Genomic DNA, 24,667 nt, shown 5'->3' with positions numbered 1-24,667 from the left:
CTTTAACTTATAGTCAAGAGGAAAAATACACAAATCATCCTCTCAAACCAGATGTTCCAGGACTCACCACAAAGCTCCCTTACAGAGGTCTGCAGTGAAACCAACCCCTCGCTCTCACATAATCATCCCACCAAACTCCTGCCAGCTTCTAGGGTTAAGGATAAAGACCCTTTTCCCCTTGAAAGCAGCGAGGCTGAGCTGCAGTAGTAAATGGGAGCACAGAGCAGAGATCACACATGCACTGGCAGCCTGTGGCCCAGGTGCGCCCTGGAGGCATGTTTTGTTTGGCTCACAGTGTTTTAAAAGTTGGAATATTTCACTTAGAAAAAAAGAAAATCCAGATTTCCAGCATCCCATGAGGTTGGAAGCTGTGACACCAGGCCTACATTCCCAGTCTGTAACCAGACGATTATCCATCCTCGGGAGCCGAGTGTGGGCGCCTCACTTCAGAGGGGCTCTGATTCATTCCTGTGCCTCAAGATTCACGTGAGCACCCACTCTATGCCTGGCACTGCTTAAGTTGCTGGGAATTCCACAGACCAGTCCCTGCAGAGCTGCTTAGCTCCTGGGGAGATGAACCACACACACATACCATGGTCTATCTCCATGCTGTGGAGAAAGTCCAACAAAAGGGTCGCCAGAGAGGGACTGCAGGGGCGAGGTGCCATGCTGGCCGGTGCCTGGAGAAACCTCTCTGAGATGACATCTGGGTCGATGTCTTGTGTGGCAGAGCCAGCCACACAAGATATGGGGTGAGCACAGTCCAGGTCAAAGGGACAGCTTGTGCAAAGGCCCAGGGGTATGAATAAAGGTGGAGTGCTCCAGAGGTAGTGAGGGAAGAGGTGTGTGCAGCAGGACCACAGCTGAAGACTGATGTATTCCAATTACAGTGGGCAGAGTGGAGGGCTTTAAGCGGAGGTGCGGTGTGCTCTGGTTTAATTTAAATAAAATCCTGGTCGGGCTCAGTGGCTCACGCCTGCAATCCCAGCACTTTAGGAGGCTGAGGCGGGAGGATCACTTGAGGCCAGGAGTTCAAGACCAGCCTGGGCAAAATAGCAAGACTTCATCTCCATCATGCCAGGCATGGTGGCATGCACCTGTAGTCCCAGCTACTCAGGAGGCTGAGGTGAGAGAATTGCTTGAGCCCATGAGTTGGAGGCTGCAGTGAGCTATGATGAATGCTTCACTGCATTCATGGCCACAGCCAAAATGCCAGAGCCCTTCTTGTCCTGTGCTCCACGGCACAAAAAGGCTGAAAGACAAAAATCAAAGGGTCCCAAGGATGCCCTGTTCATCTGGCCCTCAGCCTCACATGGAAGGTTCAGCTCTGACCTCACCATTCAGGTCAGTGCTAAGGGCATTTTCTCCTTGGCTCAGATAGACCATACATGAAGGCTGCACTTGGTGCATCACTGCATTCCAGCCTGGATGACAGAGCGAGACCCTGTCTCCAACAATTTTTTTGAAATAAATAAATACAATCCCTCTGGCTGCTAAGTGAAGAGGGGAGGCAGCTTCGATGTCCAGGGGACAGATGCCCGGAGGAGGCTGGGAGCAAAGTGGACAGATTAGAGAGGTGCCACCATGGGACCGCCCTGGGACTGTCTGCAAATTCTCTGCAGACAGCAAATGCTCTGCCCATGGGACTGAAGGGAGGGACGGGTAGCGGGTAGGAGACGGGAGGTCAAAACAGTGTGCTTTTTCAGGTGGATGATATTAAAGCATGTTTAGACACGAGGGGTAAACTGATGATTCTCTGGGGAGAACAGGCCGAGTGCAGTTTAAAGCCTTCATGTACAGCTACAGTGGCCCGACAATGGTCCCTTTCCCTAAGGCAGTAGCAGGGAGAAGGGAGGAGAAGGTGGAGACATTTAAGAGACAGAAGAGCACAGCATCCAACTGAACACACACAGGTGTTGTTGGAACACACGCAGGTGTTATTGGCTCCCGGGCCAAGAAGCAAATGATTTCATAGCATTCAATTAGATGGAGAAAATGCACCAGCTCAGAGAGCCAAAGGTTTGTATTTCCACACGCATGCGTGGTTCTGCCCTTAGCACTGACCTGAATGGTGAGGTCAGAGCTGAGCCTTCCATGTGAGGCTGAGGACCTGATGAACAGGGCACCCTCAGGGCCCTTTGATTTTTGTCTTTGAGCTTCTTTGTGCTGCAGAGCACAGGGCAAGAGGGGCTCTGGCATTTTGGCTGTGGCCACAAATGCAGAGAAGAGTCTGGTCCTCACCCTTGCAAGTACACCGAGGGCAATGGATGGAAGTGCTTGATTGTGAGGGAGAAGGGCGAGCAGGCTTTCACTCTGTGAGCTGGAGCTTTTTACCTTGAACAGCCAAGCAAGGGGCACAGAGCAGAGTCACAGACTTTTCTTCACAGTCCTTTCTACATCAGGGTTTCTGAGGGCATTAACACTGCTGGCTGACCTCAGAATTCCTCCACTCTCCATGGAAACCTGTCTTTTAGGCCATGGGATCTGCTAACACTTTCTTTAATTACTTTTCCTTTTTTTTTTTTTCTTTTAAGAGGCAGGGTCTTTCTCTGTGGCCCGGGCTGGAGTGCAGAGGTGCGATCATAGCTCACTGCAACCTCAAACTCCAGGCCTCAAGTGATCTTCCCATCTCAACCTCCAGAGTAGCTGGGATTACACAGGCATAAACCACTGTGTCTGGTATACTTTTCCCTTTTAAATCCAACTCTCGGCCGGGCGCAGTGGCTCACACCTGTAATCCCAGCACTTTGGGGAGGCCAAGGCGGGTGGATCACTTGAGGTCAAGAGTTCGAGACCAACCTGGCCAACATGGTGAAACCCCATCTCTACTAAAAATACAAAAATTAGCTGGGTGTGGTGGCATGCGCCTGTAGTCCCAGCTACTCAGGAGGTTGAGGCAGGAGAATCACTTGAACCCGGGAGGTGGAGGTTACAGTAAACGGAGATCACGCCATTGCACTCCAGCGTGGGCGACAGAGCGAGAGTCTGTCTCAAAAATAAATGAGTAAATAAATTAATTAATTAAATCCAACTTTCATCCACCATTCCTAGGAATGAAAGGCAGTGACCAACTGAACACAAACCATTCGGCTTACAGATTTACCTGCTTGGCCAACTGAATTCTGCTGAAAAGAACAGCCGACAGGGATGTTACTTACCACTGCTTCTTAAAACACATGCGGCTAATTTAGACTAGTAAGCCTGGGAAATGAGGTGCTTCTTTGCAATATTAAGAAATGGAGGCCAGGTGCAGTGGCTCATGCCTGTAATCCTGGTACTTTGGGAGGCTGAGGCGGGCGGATCATGAGGTCAGGAGATCGAGACCATCCTGGCTAACACAGTGAAACCCTGTCTCTACTAAAAATACAAAAAAATAGCCAGGCGTGGTGGCGGGCACCTGTAGTCCCACTTACTCGGGAGGCTGAGGCGGGAGAATGGCATGACACTGGGAGGCAGAGCTTGCAGTGAGCTGAGATCGCACCGCTGCACTCTAGCCTGGGGGACAGAGCAAGACTCCGTCTAAAAAAAAAAAAAAGGAAATGGAGGCTGGGCACAGTGGCTCACGCCTGTAATCCCAGCATTTTGGGAGGCTGAGGTGGGTGGATCACCTGAGGTCAGAAGTTCGAGACCAGCCTGACCAACATGGTGAAACCCTGTGTCTACTAAAACTACAAAAATTAGCTGGGCATGGTGGCATGCACCTGTAATCCCAGCTACTCGGGAGGCTGAGGCAGGAGAATTGCTTGAACCCAGAGGTGGAGGTTGCAGTGAGCCGAGATCGCGCCACTGCACTCCAGCCTGGGTGACAGAGGGAGACTCTGTCTCAAAAAAAAAAAAAAAAAAAAAAGGAGTGGGAGTAGGGGAACACAGAGCCCGTAAAGAAGACGTAGATCCACAATGCCTTGCACAATCCCTGTTCTGGAAAGGCATTCTTGAATATTATAAAGGTTAAGAATTAAAGAAAAAGAAGTGAAGCCCCTTTTTGCAGGAAGAAGTTAAAACACCAAGGGTCCCTCATCCAGCTAAGGAACCATTTGGGAGGCACGTGTTCCAAATGGCTTTTTTTGTTTTCTCTTGAGACTCACCTGAGTTAAAGTGCACTTAGCTCACTTTTTGTTCATTTTCTTTTTTTCAGGTCCAAGGTATTACTTAGGCATGCATTTCTTTTTTTAATTAATGTTGAATTTCACCTGCGATCCACACATACATTGTAGCAATTTAACATATTAAGGAGCTCATTTTAGATTTTGATCAATAAGCGCAGGTCCTTGGGCTGTTTCACAGCTGGGTCTGTTCTCTCTGGTAATACACCAGAGAGAGATCAAGCTTTTTCACCAGCACAGATTGGAGTGTGATGGTTAATTTCACATGTCAATTTGACTAGGCTATTGCTCCCAGTTGTCTGGCCAAACACCAGCCCAGATGTTGCTGTGAAAGTGTTAAGATGTGACTGATGTTGAAAGCAGTAGACTTTGAGTCAAGCAGATGAACTCCACCACGTGGGTGGGCCTCATCTCATCAGATGAAGGCCTTAGAAGCGAAGACCGAGGTTTCCCTAAAAAGGAATCCTCCTCAAGGCTGCAACACAGAAGTTCTGTGTGAGTTTCCAGCCTGCTGTCCTGCAGAATTCAGATGTAAAACTGCAGCCTCAACTCTTCCCTGGGTCTCCAGCCTGCCGGCCTGCCTTACAGGTTTCAGACTTGCCAGCCCCTACCACCTTGTGAACTAATTCTTTAAAATCTCTCTCTCCATAGGTACAAGCACCTGCATATCCTATCGGTTCTGTTTCTCTGAATCATATAGGAGGGCTTGATGAGTGAAGCTCTTAGTCCTACCATGGCCATCACCTCTAAGAAGAATGACTTTCAGAGCCCTTCTTGGCACTGAATACCCAGCTACAGTCCAGCCTCAGGGCGTTGCATCCACTCTTCTCTCTACCTGGACACTTGTCCCCAACTGGCTGCAGGCTCACTTTCTCACCTCCTCCAAGCCCAGCATGCCCATCACTCCCTAAAATTGCACCTCTTTGCAGCAACCCCTGGCCTTCTCCACCTGCCCTTCCCCATGGATTTTTCTCCTTAGCACTTATCCCATCTGCACCTGACATATGACATATGCACCCATTCATTATCTGATTTCTCACCACTTCCCCATCCACTGCTGGAACGTCAGCTCCACGAGGGTGTAGACTTTGTGTTGTGCCATTGATGACTCCCCCATGCTTAGAACAGGGCCCAGCATACAGCAGGTGCTCAATAACTACTCAGAGTGGAATGATGGAACAACTGAGGGATTCAGAAATGTGGAGGAGAAAGAGCCGGTGCATGGTGTGGCGGTTCCTCCCTGCCCTTGACTTTCCCTTTAATCCAGGCACTGCCCACTGGCATAGCTTCCTTTCTTGGGGAGCCAGGGCCCTAATCCACTCAGACGGCCCCCTGTGTATAACCCTACTGTGACGGTTAATAGTGAGTGTCAACTTGATTGGATGGAAGGATACAAAGTATTTCCTGGGTGTGTCTGTGAGGGTGTTGCCAAAAGAGATTAACGTTTGAGTCAGTGGGCTGGGAAAGGCAGACTCACCCTTAATCTGGTGGGCACAGTCTAATCAGCTGCCAGCAAATATAAAGCAGGCAGAAAAGTGTGAACAGGAGAGACTGGCCTAGCCTCCAGGTCTACCCCTTTCTCCCGTGCTGGATGCTTCCTGCCCCTGAACATCAGACTCCAAGTTCTTCAGTTTTGAGGCTTGAACTGGCTCTCCTTGCTCCTCAGCTTGCAGACAGTCTATAGTGGGACCTGTGATCGTGTAAATTAATACTTAATAAACTCCCCTTTATGTATATATATAAAGGGGAGTTGGGTACTATTCTTTATATATATATAAAGGGGAGTTGGGTACTATTCTTAGTGTTTATGTCTTAAGTTCTTGTTTTTTTGTTTGTTTGTTTGTTTTTTGAGACAGGGTCTTGCTCTTGTCACCCAGGCTGGAGCGCAATAATGGCACGATCTCGGCTCACTGCAACCTTCACCTCCCGGGTTCAAGCAATTCTCCTGCCTCAGCCTCCCGAGTAGCTAGGATTACAGGTGCCCGCCACCATGCCTGGCTAATTTTTGTAGCTTTAGTAGAGACGGGGTTTCACATGTTGGCCAGGCTGGTCTTGAACTTCTGACCTCGTGATCCACCCACCTCAGCCTCCCAAAGTGCTAGGATTATAGGCGTGAGCCACTGCGCCCGGCCAGTTCTTGTTCTTTTACTTATTTATTTTTGGCAGATTACTGTTTACAAGCATTTATATATATATACATACACACACACACATATGGGAGTTTATTAAGTATTAACTTACACGATCACAAGATCGTGATTGTGTTAAGTATTGACTTTCACAATCATATAGGATATATATATATATATATATTCTATTAATTCTGTCCCTCTAGAGAACCCTGGCTAATACACATACAAAAGCACATACCGAAAGGGGGGAGCCGCTCTGCCTCGGAGGAGCAGATGTCCCTTTCCTGGGTCCTCCTGCCGTAGGTCGCAGAGTAGATGTTGAGGAACTTGGATTCATGGCAGTGCAGTTTTAGCTCCTGGTCTTCACACACAGTTTTGTTTTTTAATTCATCTGAAGCAAAAACAAAAATTGAAGGCACAATCAGCTTCCCCCAGAAGGAATTGGTGAGCTCTGTCCAAGTCCCATTGCTCATTTCCCCGGGGCAGCACCCTGAGAAGGGGGCAGTGGGGATGGCCCTGTGGGCTCATGCTGTCTCTGATCCCAGAAAACAAAGCCCTCTGCAGGAAGCGGGTGGGAAGTAACCTGTTGACAAGCGCAAAGACCCTGGGAATTAAACTAAGGGGCAAATGGAGGAGAGGTGCTGGCGTTAAGGAAGCAGACGCATGGAGTTAGCTCCCAGGAAGGACCTGGCTAGAAAGGAAGTTTCTCTCACTCACCACTTAAGGTCACACATTCCTTCACTGAAGGGGGCCTTTTCTCAAATGTTGGCTTGAGATCCACATAGGTAAAGACAGACCAGAAATTACTTGAAAGAAGCATTAAGCTTCTTTCTCTCTCTGGAGAGAGCCCAGTTAAACCTCACCTCCAGCCCCTCAACTGGCATCCCCATGCATATAGGTATTATTTGTTATTTTAGTTTAGTTTAGTTCTTTAAAGACAGGGTTTCACTCTGTTACCCAGGCTAGAGTGCAGTGGTGCAATCATAGCTCACTGCAGCCTCGAACTCTTGGGCTCAAACCTAGGCTCAAGCAATCCTCTTGCCTCAGTTTCTCAAGTACCTGGGAATATATGAATGCACACCATGTCTGGCTTACATTTATTTGTTAAAAGACAAGAAAGAGGCCGGGCACAGTGGCTCACACCCGTAATCCCAGCATTTTGGGTGGGAGGCTGAGGCAGGAGGATTGCTTGAGCCCAGAAGTTAGAGACCAGCCTGGGAAACATAGCAAGACCTCGTCTCTAATTTAAAAAAAAAAAAGCAAGAAAGATGATATGATACCAAATCAAATCATTTCCTTTTCTAGGAAAGGGGCAAAAACAAGGCACAGTGTCAGTTAAGAATCCCTCTTTAGAGAAGCATGAAAAGTCTGCCCCAAATCTGGTAAATCCAGGAACAACTGACTGTCAAGCTGATGGTGCATTCTAGGTTAGGATGATTTGGACCAGGTAGTGCTTTGTTCCCAAAGAATTCAGGGAAAAGTTTGTTTGTTTGTTTAATCTGCTTATCATAGTAAAATCTTTCTTTGCAATGTCATACAAAGTTGGCATTATGCGTGCACTGTTGAAGAAAACACAGTTTATTTTTTTTAAAGAATATACTCCAAAACCATTTAATTAGTAAAAATGTTTAATAATGATTTGAATTTTTTTTTTTTTTTGAGACGGAATCTCGCTCTGTCGCCCAGGCTGGAGAGCAGTGGCGCGATCTCTGCTGACTGCAAGCTCCGCCTCCTAGGTTCATGCCATTCTCCTGCCTCAGCCTCCCGAGTAGCTGGGACTACAGGCGCCCGCCACCACATCCGGCTAATGTTTTGTATTTTTAGTAGAGATGGGGTTTCACCGTGTTAGCCAGGATGGTCTTGATCTCCTGACCTCGTGATCCACCCGATTCAGCCTCCCAAAGTGCTGGGATTACAGGCGTGAGCCAAAGCGCCCGGCCAATGATTTGATTTTTTAAAGCAGTAAGAGCTAACACTGCAGACACAAAAGACTGCATAGGTATGATTCCACTTATATGAAGGATTCAGAAGAGGCAAACCTTTAGAGGCAGAATGTAGATGAGTGGGTGCCTGAGGCTGAAGGTGAGGTCACAGAGTGACAGAAAATGGACACAAGGAAGCCTTCTGAGATGGTGGGAATGTCCCATGCTGGACTGTGGTCACGGTTGCACAACTCAGTAAATTCACTGAAAATCACTGGATTGTACACTTGAAAAATGTGAATTTTATGCTATGTAAATGATATCTTAATAAAGATATCTTTAAATAATGGTAGCTAACACGGCTGGGAGTGGTGGCTCACACCTGTAATCCCAGCACTTTGAGATGCCAAGGCGGGCGGATCACCTGAGGTCAGGAGTTTGAGACCAGCCTGGCCAACATGGTGAAACCTCATCTCTACTAAAACTACAAAAATTAGCCAGGTGTGGTGTTGGGTGCCTGTAATCCCAGCTACTATATTTTGCCCAGCAAAATATAAAGGGGACCACGGTCGTTTATTTGCATATGTGGTTCTTATCCTTGCCAACATTTTGTAAAGAAAATTCTTTTTAAAATGCTAGCTCTACCCTATCACCACTGTTCTGGAGTTTTCTACTTTGAAATGGCAACCACATAGCGGACAGGTGCATTTTTCAGCCAAACAAGCATTGGCGTTAACTGCAAACAAGAGTTAAATGGCAAGAACTGCTTGGGCTGTCATGGGCTGGCCCAGGGTGGGTGGGAAGACTGTCCAGAGAGAACCTCTTCCACCCCAGCCTCTCACTCCTCTCACGTGCTCATGTTCTTCCACTTTTCTTTCCTGGATTGGAAGTGCAGGCTGATTCCAGGTCCCAAACACACCTCAAGCCAGAGTTTTTCAAATTGTGATTTGAGGTTCATTCATGAGTCTTGAAATCATTAGTGAGTTGTAACCAGCAATTTTTGAAAATAAAGCATAGAGTAGTTTAGAAAACAAAGGCCATCACATGAAGAAAGTATAAACACTGTTTTGTAATTTAAACATTTCTTTTTCAGTTGTGTGTATAAAGTGTGTGTTCCACTGGGCCAAAATGTGAAAATCTTTTCCTACCATGGGCTGCAATCACAATTTGAAAACGCCCACCTTAATCCCTACAGAAAGGCACGAGCTGTACACATTAGGGCCACGGCAGCTGGGCTGGATCTTCTTATCCTGGTGTCGGTGATGCTAAGCTCCAAACTTAAAAAATGAAAGACAATAATTTCCAAATATAAATGCCACCTTTTTGTTTTTCGAGACGGGGTCTCACTCTGTCACCCAGACTGGAGTGCGGGGGGTGCAATCTTGGCTCACTGCAACCTCCACCTCCCAGGCTCAAGCGATCCTCCTGCCTCAGCCTCCTGAGGAGCTGGGATTACAGGCATGCGCCACCATGCCTGGCTAATTTTTGTATTTTTAGTAGAGACAGGGTTTCACCATGTTGACTAGGCTGGTCTTGAACTCCTGACCTCAAATGATCCACCCACTTAGACCTCCCAAAGTGCTGGGATTACAGGCATGAGTCACCATGTCTGGCCTAAACGCCATCTTTCTGTACCTTGTGAATTTCCATGACTTTGTACCAAAAGCAGAGAAGCAACAGTGAGACAAAATTTTGGACCACAAGAAGGAAAACTACAGAATCTCAAGAGGACCACCAGCTCTGCTGCTGGCAAACTTTGTTGCTATCCTTTCATCCATGAGGATGGGAACATTCAAGATGAATGAAAGGCTGGGAGCAGAAGCCAGCCTACAGATGCTCACAAAATCCGTATCCTGCCCTGGTAGTTTAACACGCAGGAAGAACTTCCACGAGGAAGAAAAATGAAAATGGTGACTAAGCAAATGTCTCGAAGGCCCTTTACCCACTCACTGGAATCTTAATTCAACAGCTTAAACTTAGAGCCAAGGCAAGTTTCGTTTTCTTTCTCTAGATAAAAGACTGCTAAGTCTGACCCGAACGTCGGAAGGTTCGATTCTTTTTGGTGAGTCATATCCGCACTGGCATTTATATGCAGTTTATGAGTAGATGCTAAATCCCACCAACAACAAAATTTTGCCTGACTTCAAAGGCCCAGAGTGAACGATGGCCTTTGATGCAGAAAAGAGGGCTTGGATAGAAACACCAAAAGAGCCAAAGTCCCCTTCCAACCATAAAAACTCAGAAAAATGTTAAGAATGCCTTCCCGTGGCAGAGCTGGCACAGAAGGAGGATGGGAGAAGGCAGGACAAAAACAAGCTTTATCTCCACAAATTGGAAACTTTTTAAATGGAAGTCTTTTTTTTTTCTTTTTTTATAAATCAAAAATTTTTAAAGTTACAAGAGGTTTTTTTGTTTTGTTTTGTTTAAGGCATGTCATGAAACGCATTTATTAGCCACATCTCTTTGATTTATTAAAGCCCATTCATTAAAGGTAGCCTTGATGCCAACAAAACCCTCCCAGGGTAACGCAACACCCACATGCAAGGCCTCCAGCGATTTCGTCCCCAGATTATGGGCAAACCATCTCCTGGAACGGAGGGGCCTGTGCGTGTCACATTACATCCTGGGGGTGACTGTTGTGTTATGTTGAGTCACTTGGTTCCTTGGGAATGTGCGAATTCACTGCCACATAAGAGTGACATTTCTGGATTATAAAAAATTAGGAAACTACTAACATCATTGCTACTTTTCTTAGAAGACTAGAATTTGTTTTAGAGGTGGGTTAGCGTTCTCAATTGGTCTCAGATTAGAGAAGGTGTGGGCAGCCTTCCAGAAGTGGGTTGCCAACTCTCCTGGGAGTTTAGATGGGGAGGACGGCAGGGGCCTGGGAAGGTAGAGCCACGACTCTGCTTAAATGACAAGAGCAATGAAATCCCCGCCTCCTCATTTTATTAGGTTGGTGCAAAAGTAACTGTGATTTTTGCCATTAAAAGCAATGGGCAAAAACCGCGATTATTTTTGCACCAACCTACAAATGAGAGGGTTATGTGGGTCATTCTGCTTCTTTTCGATACAACGGTCACAAAAGCACATCACTGCCAAGACCAGCTCGGTCGGGGAGACCCTAACCCAGCGGCGCTAGAGGAATTAAAGACACACACACAGAAATATAGAGGTGTGGAGTGGGAAATCAGGGGTCTCACAGCCTCCAGAGCTGAGAGCCTCGAACAGAGATTTACCCACATAAATCATCACAGCAAGCCAGTGATAAGCATTGTTTCTATAGATTATAGATTAACTAAAACTGTTCCTTATGGGAAATAAAGGGATGGGCCGAAGTAGAGGGATGGGCTCTGGCTAGTTACCTGCAGCAGGAGCACATCCTTAAGGCACAGATCACTCATGCTAATGTTTGTGGTTTAAGAACTCCTTTAAGTGGTTTTCCACTCTGGGTGGGCCAGGTGTTCCTTGCCCTCATTCCAGTAAACCCACAACCTTCCAGCGTGGGCATCATGGCCATCACGAACATGTCACAGTGTGGCAGAGATTTTCTTTATGGCCAGTTTTGGGGCCAGTTTATGGCCAGATTTTGGGGGGCCTGTTCCCAACACATCACCAGCCACCTTTCAAAGGTGGGCAGAGGAAGGATCTGCCACGATGGGAGTATTTTATTACTGACATTGCATACAATTGCCAGTGCATAGTGATGCTGAAATGTAGATAGTCACTTTTATTTATTTTTATTATTTCTTTCTTTATTTAGTAAATAAATCTCACCCTGTCATATAGGTTGGAGTGCAGTGGTGAGCTCATAGCTCACTGTAACCTCAAACTCCTGGGCTCAAGCAATCCTCCCGCTTCAGCCTCCCAAGTGGCTAGGACTGCAGGTGCCTGCCATGATGCCCTGCTAATTTTTTTTTTTTTTTTTAGAGATAGGGGTCTCCCTATGTTACCCAGGCTAGACTCTAATGACTGGCCTCAAATGATTCTCCTGCCTTGGCCTCCCAAAATGCTGAAATGACAGGCATGACTATATCCTTTAGTCATTCATATCTTTAGCAGAGTGATTTGAATCAGCTTATTGAAATAATAGCTACCAACTGCTGAGCTCAACTCCATGGTCCCGTGCTAGCGTGTTACATACAACACTGTGTTTTCACAGTCTTATAACAGCCCTATGCAGAAGAGACATAATCCCATGTTACAACTGAGTCCTGGAAAGTGTCCCTACATTGCCCAACACACAGCAGATACGCAGCAGAAAGGAATATGAACCCAGAACTGCCTAAATCCAAGCCTCGCTGAAACCTACATTTCCTGAAGGGATGCAATTTGGGAGGTGAGATTTTGAGGAAGGAAGCACAGTGCACATTAGGGAAAAGAAGGTTCCAGTGAGCCTTGCTGGTAAAATAGCTTTCCGTAAAGACAAACAAATAAACCTGATCAGTGGCATTTGCCCATTTCCCTGGTGTAAATACTCCCACCGTGGCAGATGCCACAGAACACAGGCAGAGCTGGTAAGACATGTGCATAACTGGCTCTCATCATAAGAACTGGCTCCGCACGCCACAGGGTTCAGCAGTGCAGCCTTTGGACAATCACAGTGTCCTGCCCAGACTGGAACTGGGAATTGAGAAGAAGAGCCTCAGGAGGTGTGAGAGATGCAGAAAAAGAGGCAGGAAGGTGTGGAGACAATCTCACTTCCACCTCCTAAATGGCAGTGCTCAGGTTTCTGGTGTTCAGGTTACACAGGGCCTCTGTCTCTCATCTGCTCTCTATGGGGCAGCCAGAGGGGCTTTATGACTTCATCACAGCACCCTCCCTGCTTAAATGCTGCCCTATAGATAGAGCCCTAACTCCTTCCTTGGCTCTGAGGACTCAGGATCCCTACTCTGGCTCCCCAGCTGGTGCTCTCTCCTGTCTTGGTGCTGTGCTCCTACCCTGTGGCTGGCTGCGCCAATGCACCTGCAACCCGCAGCCACAGGCTTCTGTATGGAGCACTCTTTCTGTGCCCTCCATCCCTGCAGTTCTCAGCTCCATCATCACTTGCTTCAAAAAGACTCCACTGAACCCCCAGTCAAGGTCAATTTCTCCTATGAGGCTGGGCACTGTGGTTCACGCCTGTGATCCTAGCACTTTGGGAGGCCAAGGTGGGCAGATCACTTGAGGTCAGGAGTTCAAGACCAGCCTGGCCAACATGGTGAAACCCTGTCTCTACTAAAAATACAAAAATTAGCCAGGTGTGGTGGTGTATGCCTATAGTCCCAGTTACTCAGGAGGCTGAGGCAGGAGAATCGCTTGAAACCGGGAGGCAGAGGTTGCAGTGAGCCAAGATTGAGCCACTACACTCCAGCCTGGGCAATGGAGTGAGACCCTATCCAAAAAAAAAAAAAAAAAAGATTCCTCTCTGAGCTGCTTGCATAGTACCAAGTGCCTCTCCATGAAGCCCTGACCCTACCTGGAATCTTGCACATATTTGTGTGAAACTCACAGTGAATATCAGGCCCCACGGGACTGGATAATCTGGTTACCGAGGACATGCTCACCTGTGTCTCCCCAGTGCTGGGCACAGGACCTGGCCCTTCTGGGTGAACATTTGCTCTGTGAATACATATTAAGCACCTGTTGCTCTGGGGTAACAGTGCTGAACCACACAGAGTTCCTGCTCTCATCATGCTCACAGTCTGATGCAGTGTGTGTGCGAATCATACACAAGCCACAAATAAGGTAAATCTAAACGATGATGCTGCTATGAAGAAAATAAAATAGGATGCTGTGATAGAGAGGGGCGGCAGGATGAGAGGAAGAGGTTTTTTGTTGTTGTTTTTTGGACAGAGAAAGCCTCTCTTGAAAGGTGCTATTTGGGGTGGAAAATACACAAGGAGAAGGAACCAGCTGTGTGAAGATCTCAGGAATGCTTGCTGGGTGAAGGAAGGTTGAGAAATACCCTGGAGGGGGTGTGGACACCACCCACGATAGAACCGCCATTCAGGGAATCTCTGTGGGATGTGAGTTCTCTTCATATTCCACTCCTGTGCAAAGTAGGGGCTTTGCTGAAATGATATGAATAAACCAGACGAAACCTCACACGATAGTCATGGGGCTGTGGCTCTGCGCTGACTTATCCGAGGTTCGGCCAATTTTACAACGGTCATTTGACTTCTCTTAGAGGCTGGTTTTTCTCAATTTATTATGAAACATTTCAAACATATAGAAAATGTGAAAGAATATCACAACCAACAGTAATATTCCCACCACCTCAGGTCTCCAATTGTTAACATCTTGAACAAGGGCCGCTTTTTTTTTTTTTTTTTTTGAGACAGTCTCGCTCTGTCACCCAGGCTGGAGTGCAATGGCGCGATCTCGGCTCACCGCAACCTCTGCCTCCCAGGTTCAAACGATTCTCCTGCCTCAGCCTCCCTACTAGCTGGGATTACAGGCATGCGCCACTATGCCCAGCTAATTTCATATTTTTAGTAGAGACGGGGTTTCTCCATGTTGGTCAGGCTGGTCTCAAACACCCGACCTGAGGTGATCTACCCACCTCAGCCTCCCAAAGTGCTGGGATTACAGGCATGAGCCACCGCCCCCAGCCAAAGGCCACTTTTTAAAGGGCAATATTTTACACCATGGAAGGAGGGAAGTGGAGAACAGAAAAAAAAGGAAGGCGAAGCTAATGGCAGTCAAGGGTGTCTTCAAGGCTATGACACAGTCGTCTGTGAGATTCAGCGGTTGGAGGGAAGTGAGGAAGAACACTGAGATCTTGATGTGATTTCCTGAGTCTGTTGACTGAGGCAGGAGGTGATCCCAATGCCTAGGGGCGGAGGGAGGGTGGAGAGGGGTCACGAAGGGAGTTCAGGCTGTTCTGAATGGCTGGGCCTGCTTGTAGGTATTTGCGATTGTCTGTACATGTGAGTGTGTGTGAGCATGTATGACAGTGTGAGTGAGTGTGACAGCTTGTATGTGTTTGAGTGTGTATAATGGGGTTTAAGGTTGTGTTAGTGTGTGCCTGTGTGTGATGATGTCTATTATGAGTGTGAGGAGCATCAGTTATGTGCTGTGAGAGTGTGAATGCCTTTGCATGTGCTGTGTTAGAAGAGCACAGGGCAGTTTTGACGTATCTGGGCCCTGGCAGGGAAGGGGTTTGACAGAAGCCTGCATATCTGCTGAAGAGATCGGGGGGGTTTCTCCCCACATGTGTACCTGAGACCATAGTACGAGTGTGGCCTGACCTCTCCCCACATAAGTCTGGCACCTAGGCCACCAGGGTCTCGGGGAACCAGGGCGGGAGCTAACAGACAACAAAATGCAAAAAGTGAAAACAGTTGTGTTGGGTGGCAGGGAGGAGGTTTAAAAATGCTTAACTCGACCAGGCGTGGTGGCTCATGCCTGTAATCCCAGCACTTTGGGAGGCCAAGACGGGTGGATCAGCTGAGGTCAGGAGTTCAAGACCAGCCTGACCAACATGGCAAAACCCTCTCTCTATTAAAAATACAAAATTAGCCAGGCGTGGTGGTGCATGCCTGTAGTCCCAGTTACTCAGGAAGCTGAGGCAGGAGAACTGCTTGAACCCGGGAGGCGAAAGTTGTGGTGAGCCGAGATTGCGCATTGCACTCCAGCCTGGGCAACAAGAGCGAAACTCTGTCTCAAAAAAAAAAAAAAAAAAGCTTAACTTCTCATTTTTTGGTTAAACACACTGCTATCGTTTCTTTGCAACAAGGTGTGCAAGAACCTCTAATGCCACAGTGACCTATGATTTATCTCAGGCAGGCTCTTGGTGCCTGGAAGTATGACCCACCCACGGAAGATGGATTATTTTTGGCCATCACAAAGCTGATGCGTGTTAGAAATGGCAAAAGTCAATGGAGAAAACAACAAGAATCAGAATAAAAGAGATGGCTCCAGCCATATCCCCTCTCATTCCCCTGCCTTGGGTGAGGGCGGGAGGAACTGGTTCTTAAAGATCTGAAGCAGTGGGCGCAGGTGGCAAGTGGGCCACTGGGCCTCAAGGAAAAACAGGCAGCCCCTCAATCTCAGCACAGGACACCTCTGAAAAGCAGAACCAGCTCCTCACTTGGAGGAATAGCAATTGCAGTCTCTCACCACCCCTGAGAGTTGTAGCATCAGTACAACTGAGTTTTACGTATTGGAAAGGATTTTTAAAATTCAGGCATTTGTAAGAAAATGAAGGCATGTGCAGACTCACACACACAAAATCTCTCTCTCTTTCTTTCTCTGTCTTTCTTTCTCTCTCTGTCTCTAAAAAACTGGGTAGGATGGAGCCCAATGTGTCTATTAATGAGTTTCAAAGTTGGACAAATGCCAACGGGCAGAGAATTTTGACCAGGAGTGTGAAGGAAACGAGAACCACACCCCAAACACACTGTCCCCCTCCGAAGTTACTTACTAGGTTGGCATTTAAAGGAGACCAGGAGGTATTTACTGCTTCCTGGACAAAGGTCAGGTCCAAAAACACGGCTATTGACCAGGAGGTGGCAGGCCCGCTGGTTCTGGCATTCGTCCAGCACCTTCTAGAAGGAGAGGGTAGAAAAGGGACAGGCTTGAAAACTGCTCACAGTGACTGCCAGACCCGAACCTGGGCTGCTCTGGGCTCTGCAAAGGGAAGGACGCCTCCCCACCTGGCCAAGCTGTGTCTAAGGCCGAAGAGCATAGACATGGGTGATTGGGTTAGCTCCCTGTCTCCCTGCTCTTTCTCCTGAAAAGAAACCTGATCCAATGGTGCCAGGCTCCTGGGAAAACTAACCTCTGATCCACCACTACTGGTGCGGCTGCTGCTACTTTCAGCAAAGGCACTGAGTGCCGAGGCTCCAGGGGGTGCAAGCGAGGTCAGAGTACTTTCAGATGTTGGGGTGCAGGGGACTTCAAGGTCCCCTTCGAGCGGGGTCCCCTAGCTTTAAGCTGAGAGAGCTGTGACCATCAGGATTCACAGTCCTGGCCTTTCATCCTTAAACAGCCCCACACAGGACACAGGAGAGCTGTGCATCGGGGAGCTCTTGGGGACCCAAACCCTTTCCAGCTTACGAACCATCCACAGGCCAAAAAATAAAAATTACAAAGCTGATTCCCACCCTCATCAAACTCAAGAGGATGGGACCCACTTCTCCCTCGGGGAGCAGTTTTCTTAGTGGAACACTCAGACTTTCTGTTGAGCATTGGGAGTAAAGGCTTTCCTGCAAATCTCAATCTCTCTCTCTCTCCTGATTTTTTCCAGACAGCTCCTTCGTTTTTAAGGCATCTGCTCTGTGGAAGCTCACAGAACACCCTCCTCCAGGTCCTGGGAAGGCTCAGCTTTTTGCTGCTGTTCTCTAGGTCCTCGTTCCCAAATGGAACAAGTCCTGCTTGTGATAAACACAGAGGTCCTGAACTTGGGTCTGGTTAAAACAAAAACAAAAAGGACATCAAGTACAGTTAAAAAAAAAAAAGTTCCCAAGAATCTGCTTATTACTTTAGGTCTGAATTTAGTGCAGACACGTGAGCCTCTCTGAGTCACCATGTTCTCATAGTAGCTCGTGGAATAGCTCCGTGAAGAATGCTGGCCCCGCCAGGTATCCCCCATTCTCTCAGGGGCCCAGCAGATGTGTCTCAATCAGGAAAAAATACCCGAGAAACCCCTCAGACCCCAGAAGGTGCAGCTTTCAGATGACTGCATGTGGCATGGCCAAAGGTCATGGTGAAATGACTCGGCCCACAGATGTCACCGGAGGGCTCCACTGTTACAACCACAGAGCAGACCCCAGGGCAGGGCTATTTCCAAACTATGTCATGAGCTGGAAAATGCAGAGAGGGGGACTTGCTGCTGACAGTCAAGGGATGGATCAGCTGTGGTCTCCTGTGTGGACGTCTCCCCATGTTAAGCAACCTCCCTCTGAGGAAGCACCTTGCCTGTGCTCCGAGTGCAGCTTAAAAGACACAAAAGAAGGCTGGGCGCGGTGGCTCACACCTGTAATCCCAGCATTTTGGGGGGCTGAAGCGGGCAGATCACCTGAGGTCAGGAGTTCAAGACCAGCCTGACTAACACAGTGAAACCCTGTCTCTACTAAAAGTACAAAAATTAGCAGGCGTGGTGGTGGGCGCCTGTGATCCCAGCTACTCGGGAGGCTGAGGCAGGAGAATTGCTTGAACCTGGGAGGCAGAGGTTGTGGTAAGCCGAGATTGCGCCATTGCACTCCAGCCTGGGCAACAAGAGTGAAACTCCGTCTCAAACAAAAAAACAAAAAAGACACAAAAGTAAAGGACTTCTTGACCTCTGGTTGAAAGAGTAGCGCATGGGGATGTTTCTGGCAAACAAACCCTCCCAACAACGTCAGAACTGTGTTCACAAATGCTAACCTGTCGGCCTGGTTATAGAACATCCTCTTCCCTCAGGGGTATCTGGCAGAGGCAGGTACCCGTGGAATGGTGCAGGTGGTGCCCATGCTCTAGTGTATGCCAAGAGTTCCTACTCTTAAAAAGTAGCCACTTTAAAAAAATGTTGGTACTGGCCAACATTCCTTTCATGCACCCAGGAGGGCAGCAGGTAGCCTGGGATCCAAGGATGGATGGCCAGGGCAGGTGGCTGAGAAATGGGGGTGGGTCAAGAGGGATGTACCTCCTGGGGTGGCGCCCAACAGAGAGAATTAGGGGTAGGGTGGGTGCTATGGCTGGAATGTTTATCCCCCCCAAAACTCACATTGAAATGTAATTGCTGCTGTAACAGTAACAGTATTAACAGGTGGAGTCTTTAAGAGGTGATTAGACCATCAGGTCTCCACCCTTATGAATGGATTAATACTGGTTTTTTTGTTTGTTTGTTTTTTGTTTTTTTCAGGAGTAGGTTGTTAGAGTGGCACTAGGCTTGTTATAAAAGGCAAGCTGGCCCTCTCTCCTTCTCTTGCCCCTTCCATTCTTCTGCCACATGAGTACCAGCGTTCTCCAACCCCCTAGAGGATGTAGTGTTCAAGGAGCCATCCTGGAAGTAGAGACACCAAACCTGTGGCGCCTTGCTCTTGGACTTCCCGACCTTCAGAACAGTGAGAAATCAATCTCAGGTCCTTATGAATTACCCAGGCTCAGGGACACTGTTATAGCAGCACAAAAAGGACTAAGACAGTGGAGCACACAGGGAAAGCAACTTCTTGTCTCCTGAAGAAACATGTTGTCTCTCCTCAAGGTATAGAAACCATGTCATGGGGAGTCATTCAGACACATTCATTTTGGCTACTCAATTGGTGTGTTTCACCAATCACCTAAATACCCAGATACTACCATGCTTGGAGTGGAAGCAAGGGATGGTGTGAGAAATAGAAAAATTCTTACATCATCACATTAGTTTGTGTCTCCTGTTTGGGGCTTAGGGAGAGCTACACAGCATTAAAGCTACTCTTATTTCTCCTTAGTTCTAGCAAATGTATCTTTATCCATATTTCCTGCGGTCGACAAAATCAAACAGACTTCCAACTTTCCACCTGCTCTAAACTCCCTGCTTTAAATGTATTCATATGGAACTTGGGAGGCATAAAAAAAAAAATCCAAGGCCAAGTGACTCAGTAATCCTGGTCAACTAGTTATATATGTTAGGGGCCAGGGATGGTGAAGTAGAAGTTGCTCAGATGATTGAAAGCCATGCACAGTCTAAAACCATCATTGAAATATTAGTTTGACCTTCTCCTATACCAAATCTTTCCCTAAATATGCCAACCACAAAAAGAATGACGTAAACCACACCTCTCCCAACTCCTGGTACTATGTAGTAGAAGGAAGGAGTCAGTAAAGGCTGCCTAAAATAGCTCCAAGCAAGAATGACATGATTATCTACAACTGAAGAAGCAAATCATTAAGAAGCACAAGGCAGTTACTGATATTACTGATATTTCCTTCCTTGAATACATTTTCTTTTTTTTGAGATGGAGTCTCGCTCTGTTGCCCAGGCTAGAGTGCAGTGGCATGATCTCAGCTTACTGCAACCTCCGCCTCCTGGGTTCAAGCGATTCTTCTGCCTCAGCCTCCCAAGTAGCTGGGACTACAGGTGCGTGCCACCATGCCCGGCTAATTTTTGTATTATTAGTAGAGATGGGGTTTCACCATATTGGCCAGGCTGGTCTTGAACTCCTGACCTCCTGATCCACCCACCTCGGCCTCCCAAAGTGCTGGGATTACAGGCATGAGCCACCGCGCCCAGCCCTTTGAGTACATTTTCTAAAAAGTTGGTCATGACTTCAGATGTCTGCCTCAAAGAGATACTTGTGGTTTCCATTAAAGAACCTACCTTCCCTTTCTACAGGAGTATTTATGGGAGATGTGGGGCTCCCACATTTATGGGAGCCATGCCCCTGTCACATGCCCTGCAAGGGGGATAAGGGAACTCCTGGAGGTTGGAATCCATCCTGGTTGTACTTTGCTATACTAAAGTAAGGAGTAAACCTACAAATAAATTCATATTGAAGTGTACAAAGGGGGCTCTACAATAGGTAGGAATTCTATTTAGTTTTGTTGGGCAACAAATCCTTTGAGAAGCAAATAATAGGTCACCTACAAAACTGGTGATCTGTATAAATTGGGATTTTTCATGGATCAGTTTTGCTTGGATTGAACTATATAATCACAAATATATTTATACCCAGAGAGAGAGAAAGAGTGTGTGTTGAAACTGTATCATCTTAACATGTCTACAAAAGGCAATACCTGGAAGGTGGTGGCTGCCACACAGGTTAAGCTGTCTTCCCTCTGGGAGGCAGGCTTCTGGGAACTACACATTTGGTAATCTTGCCCATAAAATGCCGATTGGACACTTATCGTAGAATGCCGAGGGCACTGTAGATTCAAATAGTCCCCATCACAGGCATAGGTGGTGTGGTTTTGCAGGAGTTTGGTTAGGTAACCTGGAAAATATTCAGTCGAGTTACTAGAGGCCCAGGAACCCACCACTCCTCCATGGGTTTGGGGACAGGAGGATGTTGGTTCCCCTGGGGAAGGGCTGTTCAATCAACAACATGTGGGATGGGGCCTCCCTAGCAGCTCTGGTGCAGAGGTCACCAAACCAGGCCCAGAGGTGGGGCACAGGAGCCAATGGCAGCTTTCATGTTGACATGGAAGGGGGGCAGGGGAGTGCTGGGTAGAGAAGGGTGGGGTCCCTGGCGAGGGCTCCACCCATGGGCTTGTGCCCATGGACCTTAGTGAGAACAGGCACTCCTGTTTTCATGTCCAAATGTTGCATTTTCCAAGACTACTCTGGCCTGCCATGACCCCCATCCTGTGCCCATAAAAAACCCAAGACCCTAGTGGGCACACACACAAGTGGCTGGACGTCGAGAGGAGCAGAGAAGCAGAAGAGCACACTGACAGACACCAGCAGATGCTGGCGGGCTTTCGACAGCGGGGCGATGTGGAATTCAGTCAGGGGCGGTCGGAGGAGAGTCTGGCTGCTGGGCAGCCCAACTCTAGGAGAAGACCACCTTCCCACTCCATCCCCCTTCTGGCTCCCCATCCGAGAGCCACCTCCTCCACTCAATAAAACCTTGCACTCCTTCTCCAAGTCCATGCGAAATCTGATTTTCCGAGTACACTAGGGCAAGAACCTGGGATACAGAAAGCCGTCTGTCTTTGTGATAAGGCAGAGGGTCTAATTGAGCTGATTAACACAAGCCGCCTGCAGACGGCAAAACTGAAGGAGACCACTGTAACACATGCCCACTGGGGCTTCGGGAGCTGTAAACACCCAATTCTACAAGGTGCTGTGGGGTCAGAGCTCAAAAACGCTCCCCACGACCTGCCCATCTGCATGCCCCCTCTAGGGGTTTGAGCAGCAGGGTACTGAGAAGCGAGCCATGCCCCTGTCACATGCCCTGCAAGGGGGATAAGGGAACTCCTCCTGTTTCAATGTCTGGGTCAGAAACCTCGGTCTGGGATGGCCCACTGAATGGTTTGGAGGGCTCTTTCCCCTTCAGGAAGCACTAAGATATTGGCCAGGAGCCAAGGAGTCCTGAAGCACCTTTATAAACCAGGAAAAAAATTGGGGTGAGTGTCCCCTGGATGTGTGGATGCCCATCCTGAGGGAGGCTTTCATTTGCTCATCTCCCACTAGTGAGGCCATGCCTTATTGGAATGAGAGGATGCAATTTCATTTCAAGAAATCACTCTTGGCTCTGTCTTGCTGCTGGAGAGGAAAGACAGGTAGGGTGCCCTGCGCAGAGAAGGGGCCTGCTCCAAGGGCGTGGTGCAGGGAGGCGATGGTGGGGCTCTGCTGTGGGTTGAATGATGTCCCCTCAAATTCACGTTCATCAGGAACCCCAGAATGTGACATTTGGAAATAGGGTGGTTGCAGATGTAATGAATTAAGTTGGTGACATACTGGAGTAAGGTGGGCCCTTAACACCATATGACTGGTGTCCTTATAAGAAGAAAAGAAGAGACACAGAGGGAAGACAGCCATGTGCAGCTGGAATGATGCACCTGAAGCCAAGGAATGCCGAGCGTTGCCGGCCACCACCCAAAGCTGGAAAAGGCCAGGAAGGATTCTTCCCTAGAACCTTCAAAGGCAGCACAGCCCTGCCAACACCTGGATTCAGACTCTGGCCTCCAGAACTGTGAGAGGATGAATTTCTGTTGTTTTCAGCCACACAAGCTTAGGAAAGGGGTTGCAGCAGACTGGGAATAAGACAGGCAGCCAGTCAGACTCCATGGAATTCCCAGGTAGCTTGCAGGAGCCACACTGGGCCCTGGGCTCTGAGAACCTCTGAGGCCCAGCAGGCGCAGGGGCCCAAACTATTTCTCGGCAAGGAGGAAGGAAGGTTCATCCAGAATGTAGATCCCCTTCCTCCTTCTCACACCTCACGAGGTCACAGCGAGGCGGCTGGGAGGAGAGCCAGGGACTTTTCACTGAGGTGTGTGGGAGACAGCTTGGCAGCCCTTGGCCTCTGAAGGGAGGAGGTGGCGTGAAGGAGGGCAGCTTAGGAACTTCCCAATTCCTGCTCGATGACCTGTGTGTAAAGTATTCCTGTTTAGGTTTCAAAATCCTCTCAGAAACATAATTCTCGGAAAATCCAGGCGCCCAATCCAGCTCCCTGGCCTTCCCTGAAATCTGAAGTCAAAGGGGCTGAGCCAGCCTGCCCTAGGGTCCTCACGCCCACCAGCCCAGAGTGCTCTCTAGAGGAAGGCTACAGACACTTCCTGGCACGTTCATCCAGACGTTAGCTGTCTTGCTGAAACTCCTTTTTTCACCCTTGAAAACCACTGGAAGAATGGCCAAGAACCCAGCTATCCTGAGTAAGTTCACTTAGAGAAGCAAAATCTAACATGAGTGGCAAAACGGACATTGGCACCAGGAGTGTGGGTCAGAGTCCTGCCCCTGGGAACTACATCATTGCTTGCACAGTGTACCCCCCAGGCACCAAGAGACCAGGCCGAGACCCCTCAGTGGCCCTGGGCCTCTGGTCAGTGTCTTCCCGCCTGGCACACAGGCAGGCCCTCATAAAACAATAAGTACTGAAAATTCCAGCCTTCTTGGTGGGTTCTCAGCACCCTGTCATGAGCCACACCCTGCCCCAGGGAACTCAGGGTCACCCTGATGCTACCCCTAGGCCAGTGCCCCTTCTGAAGTGCCCCAGGCTGGCACCCCTATACTTAGATCTCTTCAGCCTCCTCATGAAAACCTTCTTGTCCATCACCCCAGCATTCCCCGGACTGTGGTCCGGGGAATAAATAAGCAGCTGACCACACATCAAATCAATTTTCAGAGTTTGCCTTTGGTTTAATATTCATGGCTTATCCAAAAGATCTTGTCACTGTAGCTAGATGAAAAAAAAAAAAAATGACAAGGCTCCGGAGAAGCAGAGCCACAAGATGGAAGATACCTGGGTCCCAGGTTCATGAAGAGAGGAGCTGCCTGCTCCACAGACTGTCACGTGAGTGGGAATGAAACTTTTGCTGCGTTTAGACCATTATCTTTCTTCACTCTGTCACATAGTCTATCCCCGCTAAACAGAACTTGACCTCCTCCAGACCATTTACATCAAGACCTGTACGTGCAGTGCAATGGCCTGAGCCTCCAATCCATGCCCCACCTATCCAACTGGCCTTACCATATTCTTATTCTGAGGGTGGTATTCTGGGGGCAGAAGCTCAGTGCATAGAATTGACTAATGCCAGATCCTTCAGGTGCTTTGCACTTTGAAGTATATCAGTCCTAGCACATTCCAAGTACAAAGAAGACACGTCAGCAGTACAACCTGCCCTACACTCAGTTCAATTCCTTCTTCAAAAACCTAGGCCCGGCCAGTTGTGGTGGCTCACACCTATAATCCCAACACTTTGGGAGGCTGAGGCGGGCAGATCACCTGAGGTCAGGAGTTTGAGACCAGCCTGGCCAACATGGTGAAATTCCGTCTCTACTAAAAATGCAAAAAATTAGCTGGGTGTGGTGGCACGCCCCCATAATCCCAGCTACTCTGGAGGCTGAGGTGGGGGAATTGCTTGAACGCTGGAGGCGGAGGCTGCAGTGAGCCGAGATCGTGCC

At 48.3% G+C, this 24,667-nt stretch overlaps 1 protein-coding gene and 1 pseudogene across 11 annotated transcripts in view; both read right to left on the bottom strand.

Annotated features, from left to right (window-relative positions):
* The window catches only part of EVA1C (eva-1 homolog C), a 102,204-nt gene that overhangs the window by 40,364 nt on the left and 37,173 nt on the right, over positions 1 to 24,667 (bottom strand). For 8 of the 11 annotated variants that reach the window (XM_054675033.1, XM_054675035.1, XM_054675036.1 and 5 more), the window contains exons 2-4: positions 20,839 to 21,035; positions 16,565 to 16,688; positions 6,474 to 6,626 (exon numbers count right to left, since the gene is read on the bottom strand). In XM_054675033.1, coding sequence (XP_054531008.1) covers positions 6,474 to 6,626; positions 16,565 to 16,688; positions 20,839 to 21,035 — 474 coding nt within the window. The remainder of the gene's footprint in view (positions 1 to 6,473; positions 6,627 to 16,564; positions 16,689 to 20,838; positions 21,036 to 24,667) is intronic. The other 3 variants (XM_054675040.1, XM_016938398.3, XM_054675034.1) reach the window with 2 other exon arrangements.
* On the bottom strand, positions 16,697 to 20,831 carry LOC107970123 (histone demethylase UTY-like; annotated as a pseudogene).

Source organism: Pan troglodytes, chromosome 22 (genome assembly GCF_028858775.2).
Source record: "Pan troglodytes isolate AG18354 chromosome 22, NHGRI_mPanTro3-v2.0_pri, whole genome shotgun sequence".
NCBI lineage: Eukaryota > Metazoa > Chordata > Mammalia > Primates > Hominidae > Pan > Pan troglodytes.
The sequence above is the reverse complement of the archived record's forward strand: the minus strand, read 5'-3'. Positions and strand labels throughout refer to the sequence as shown.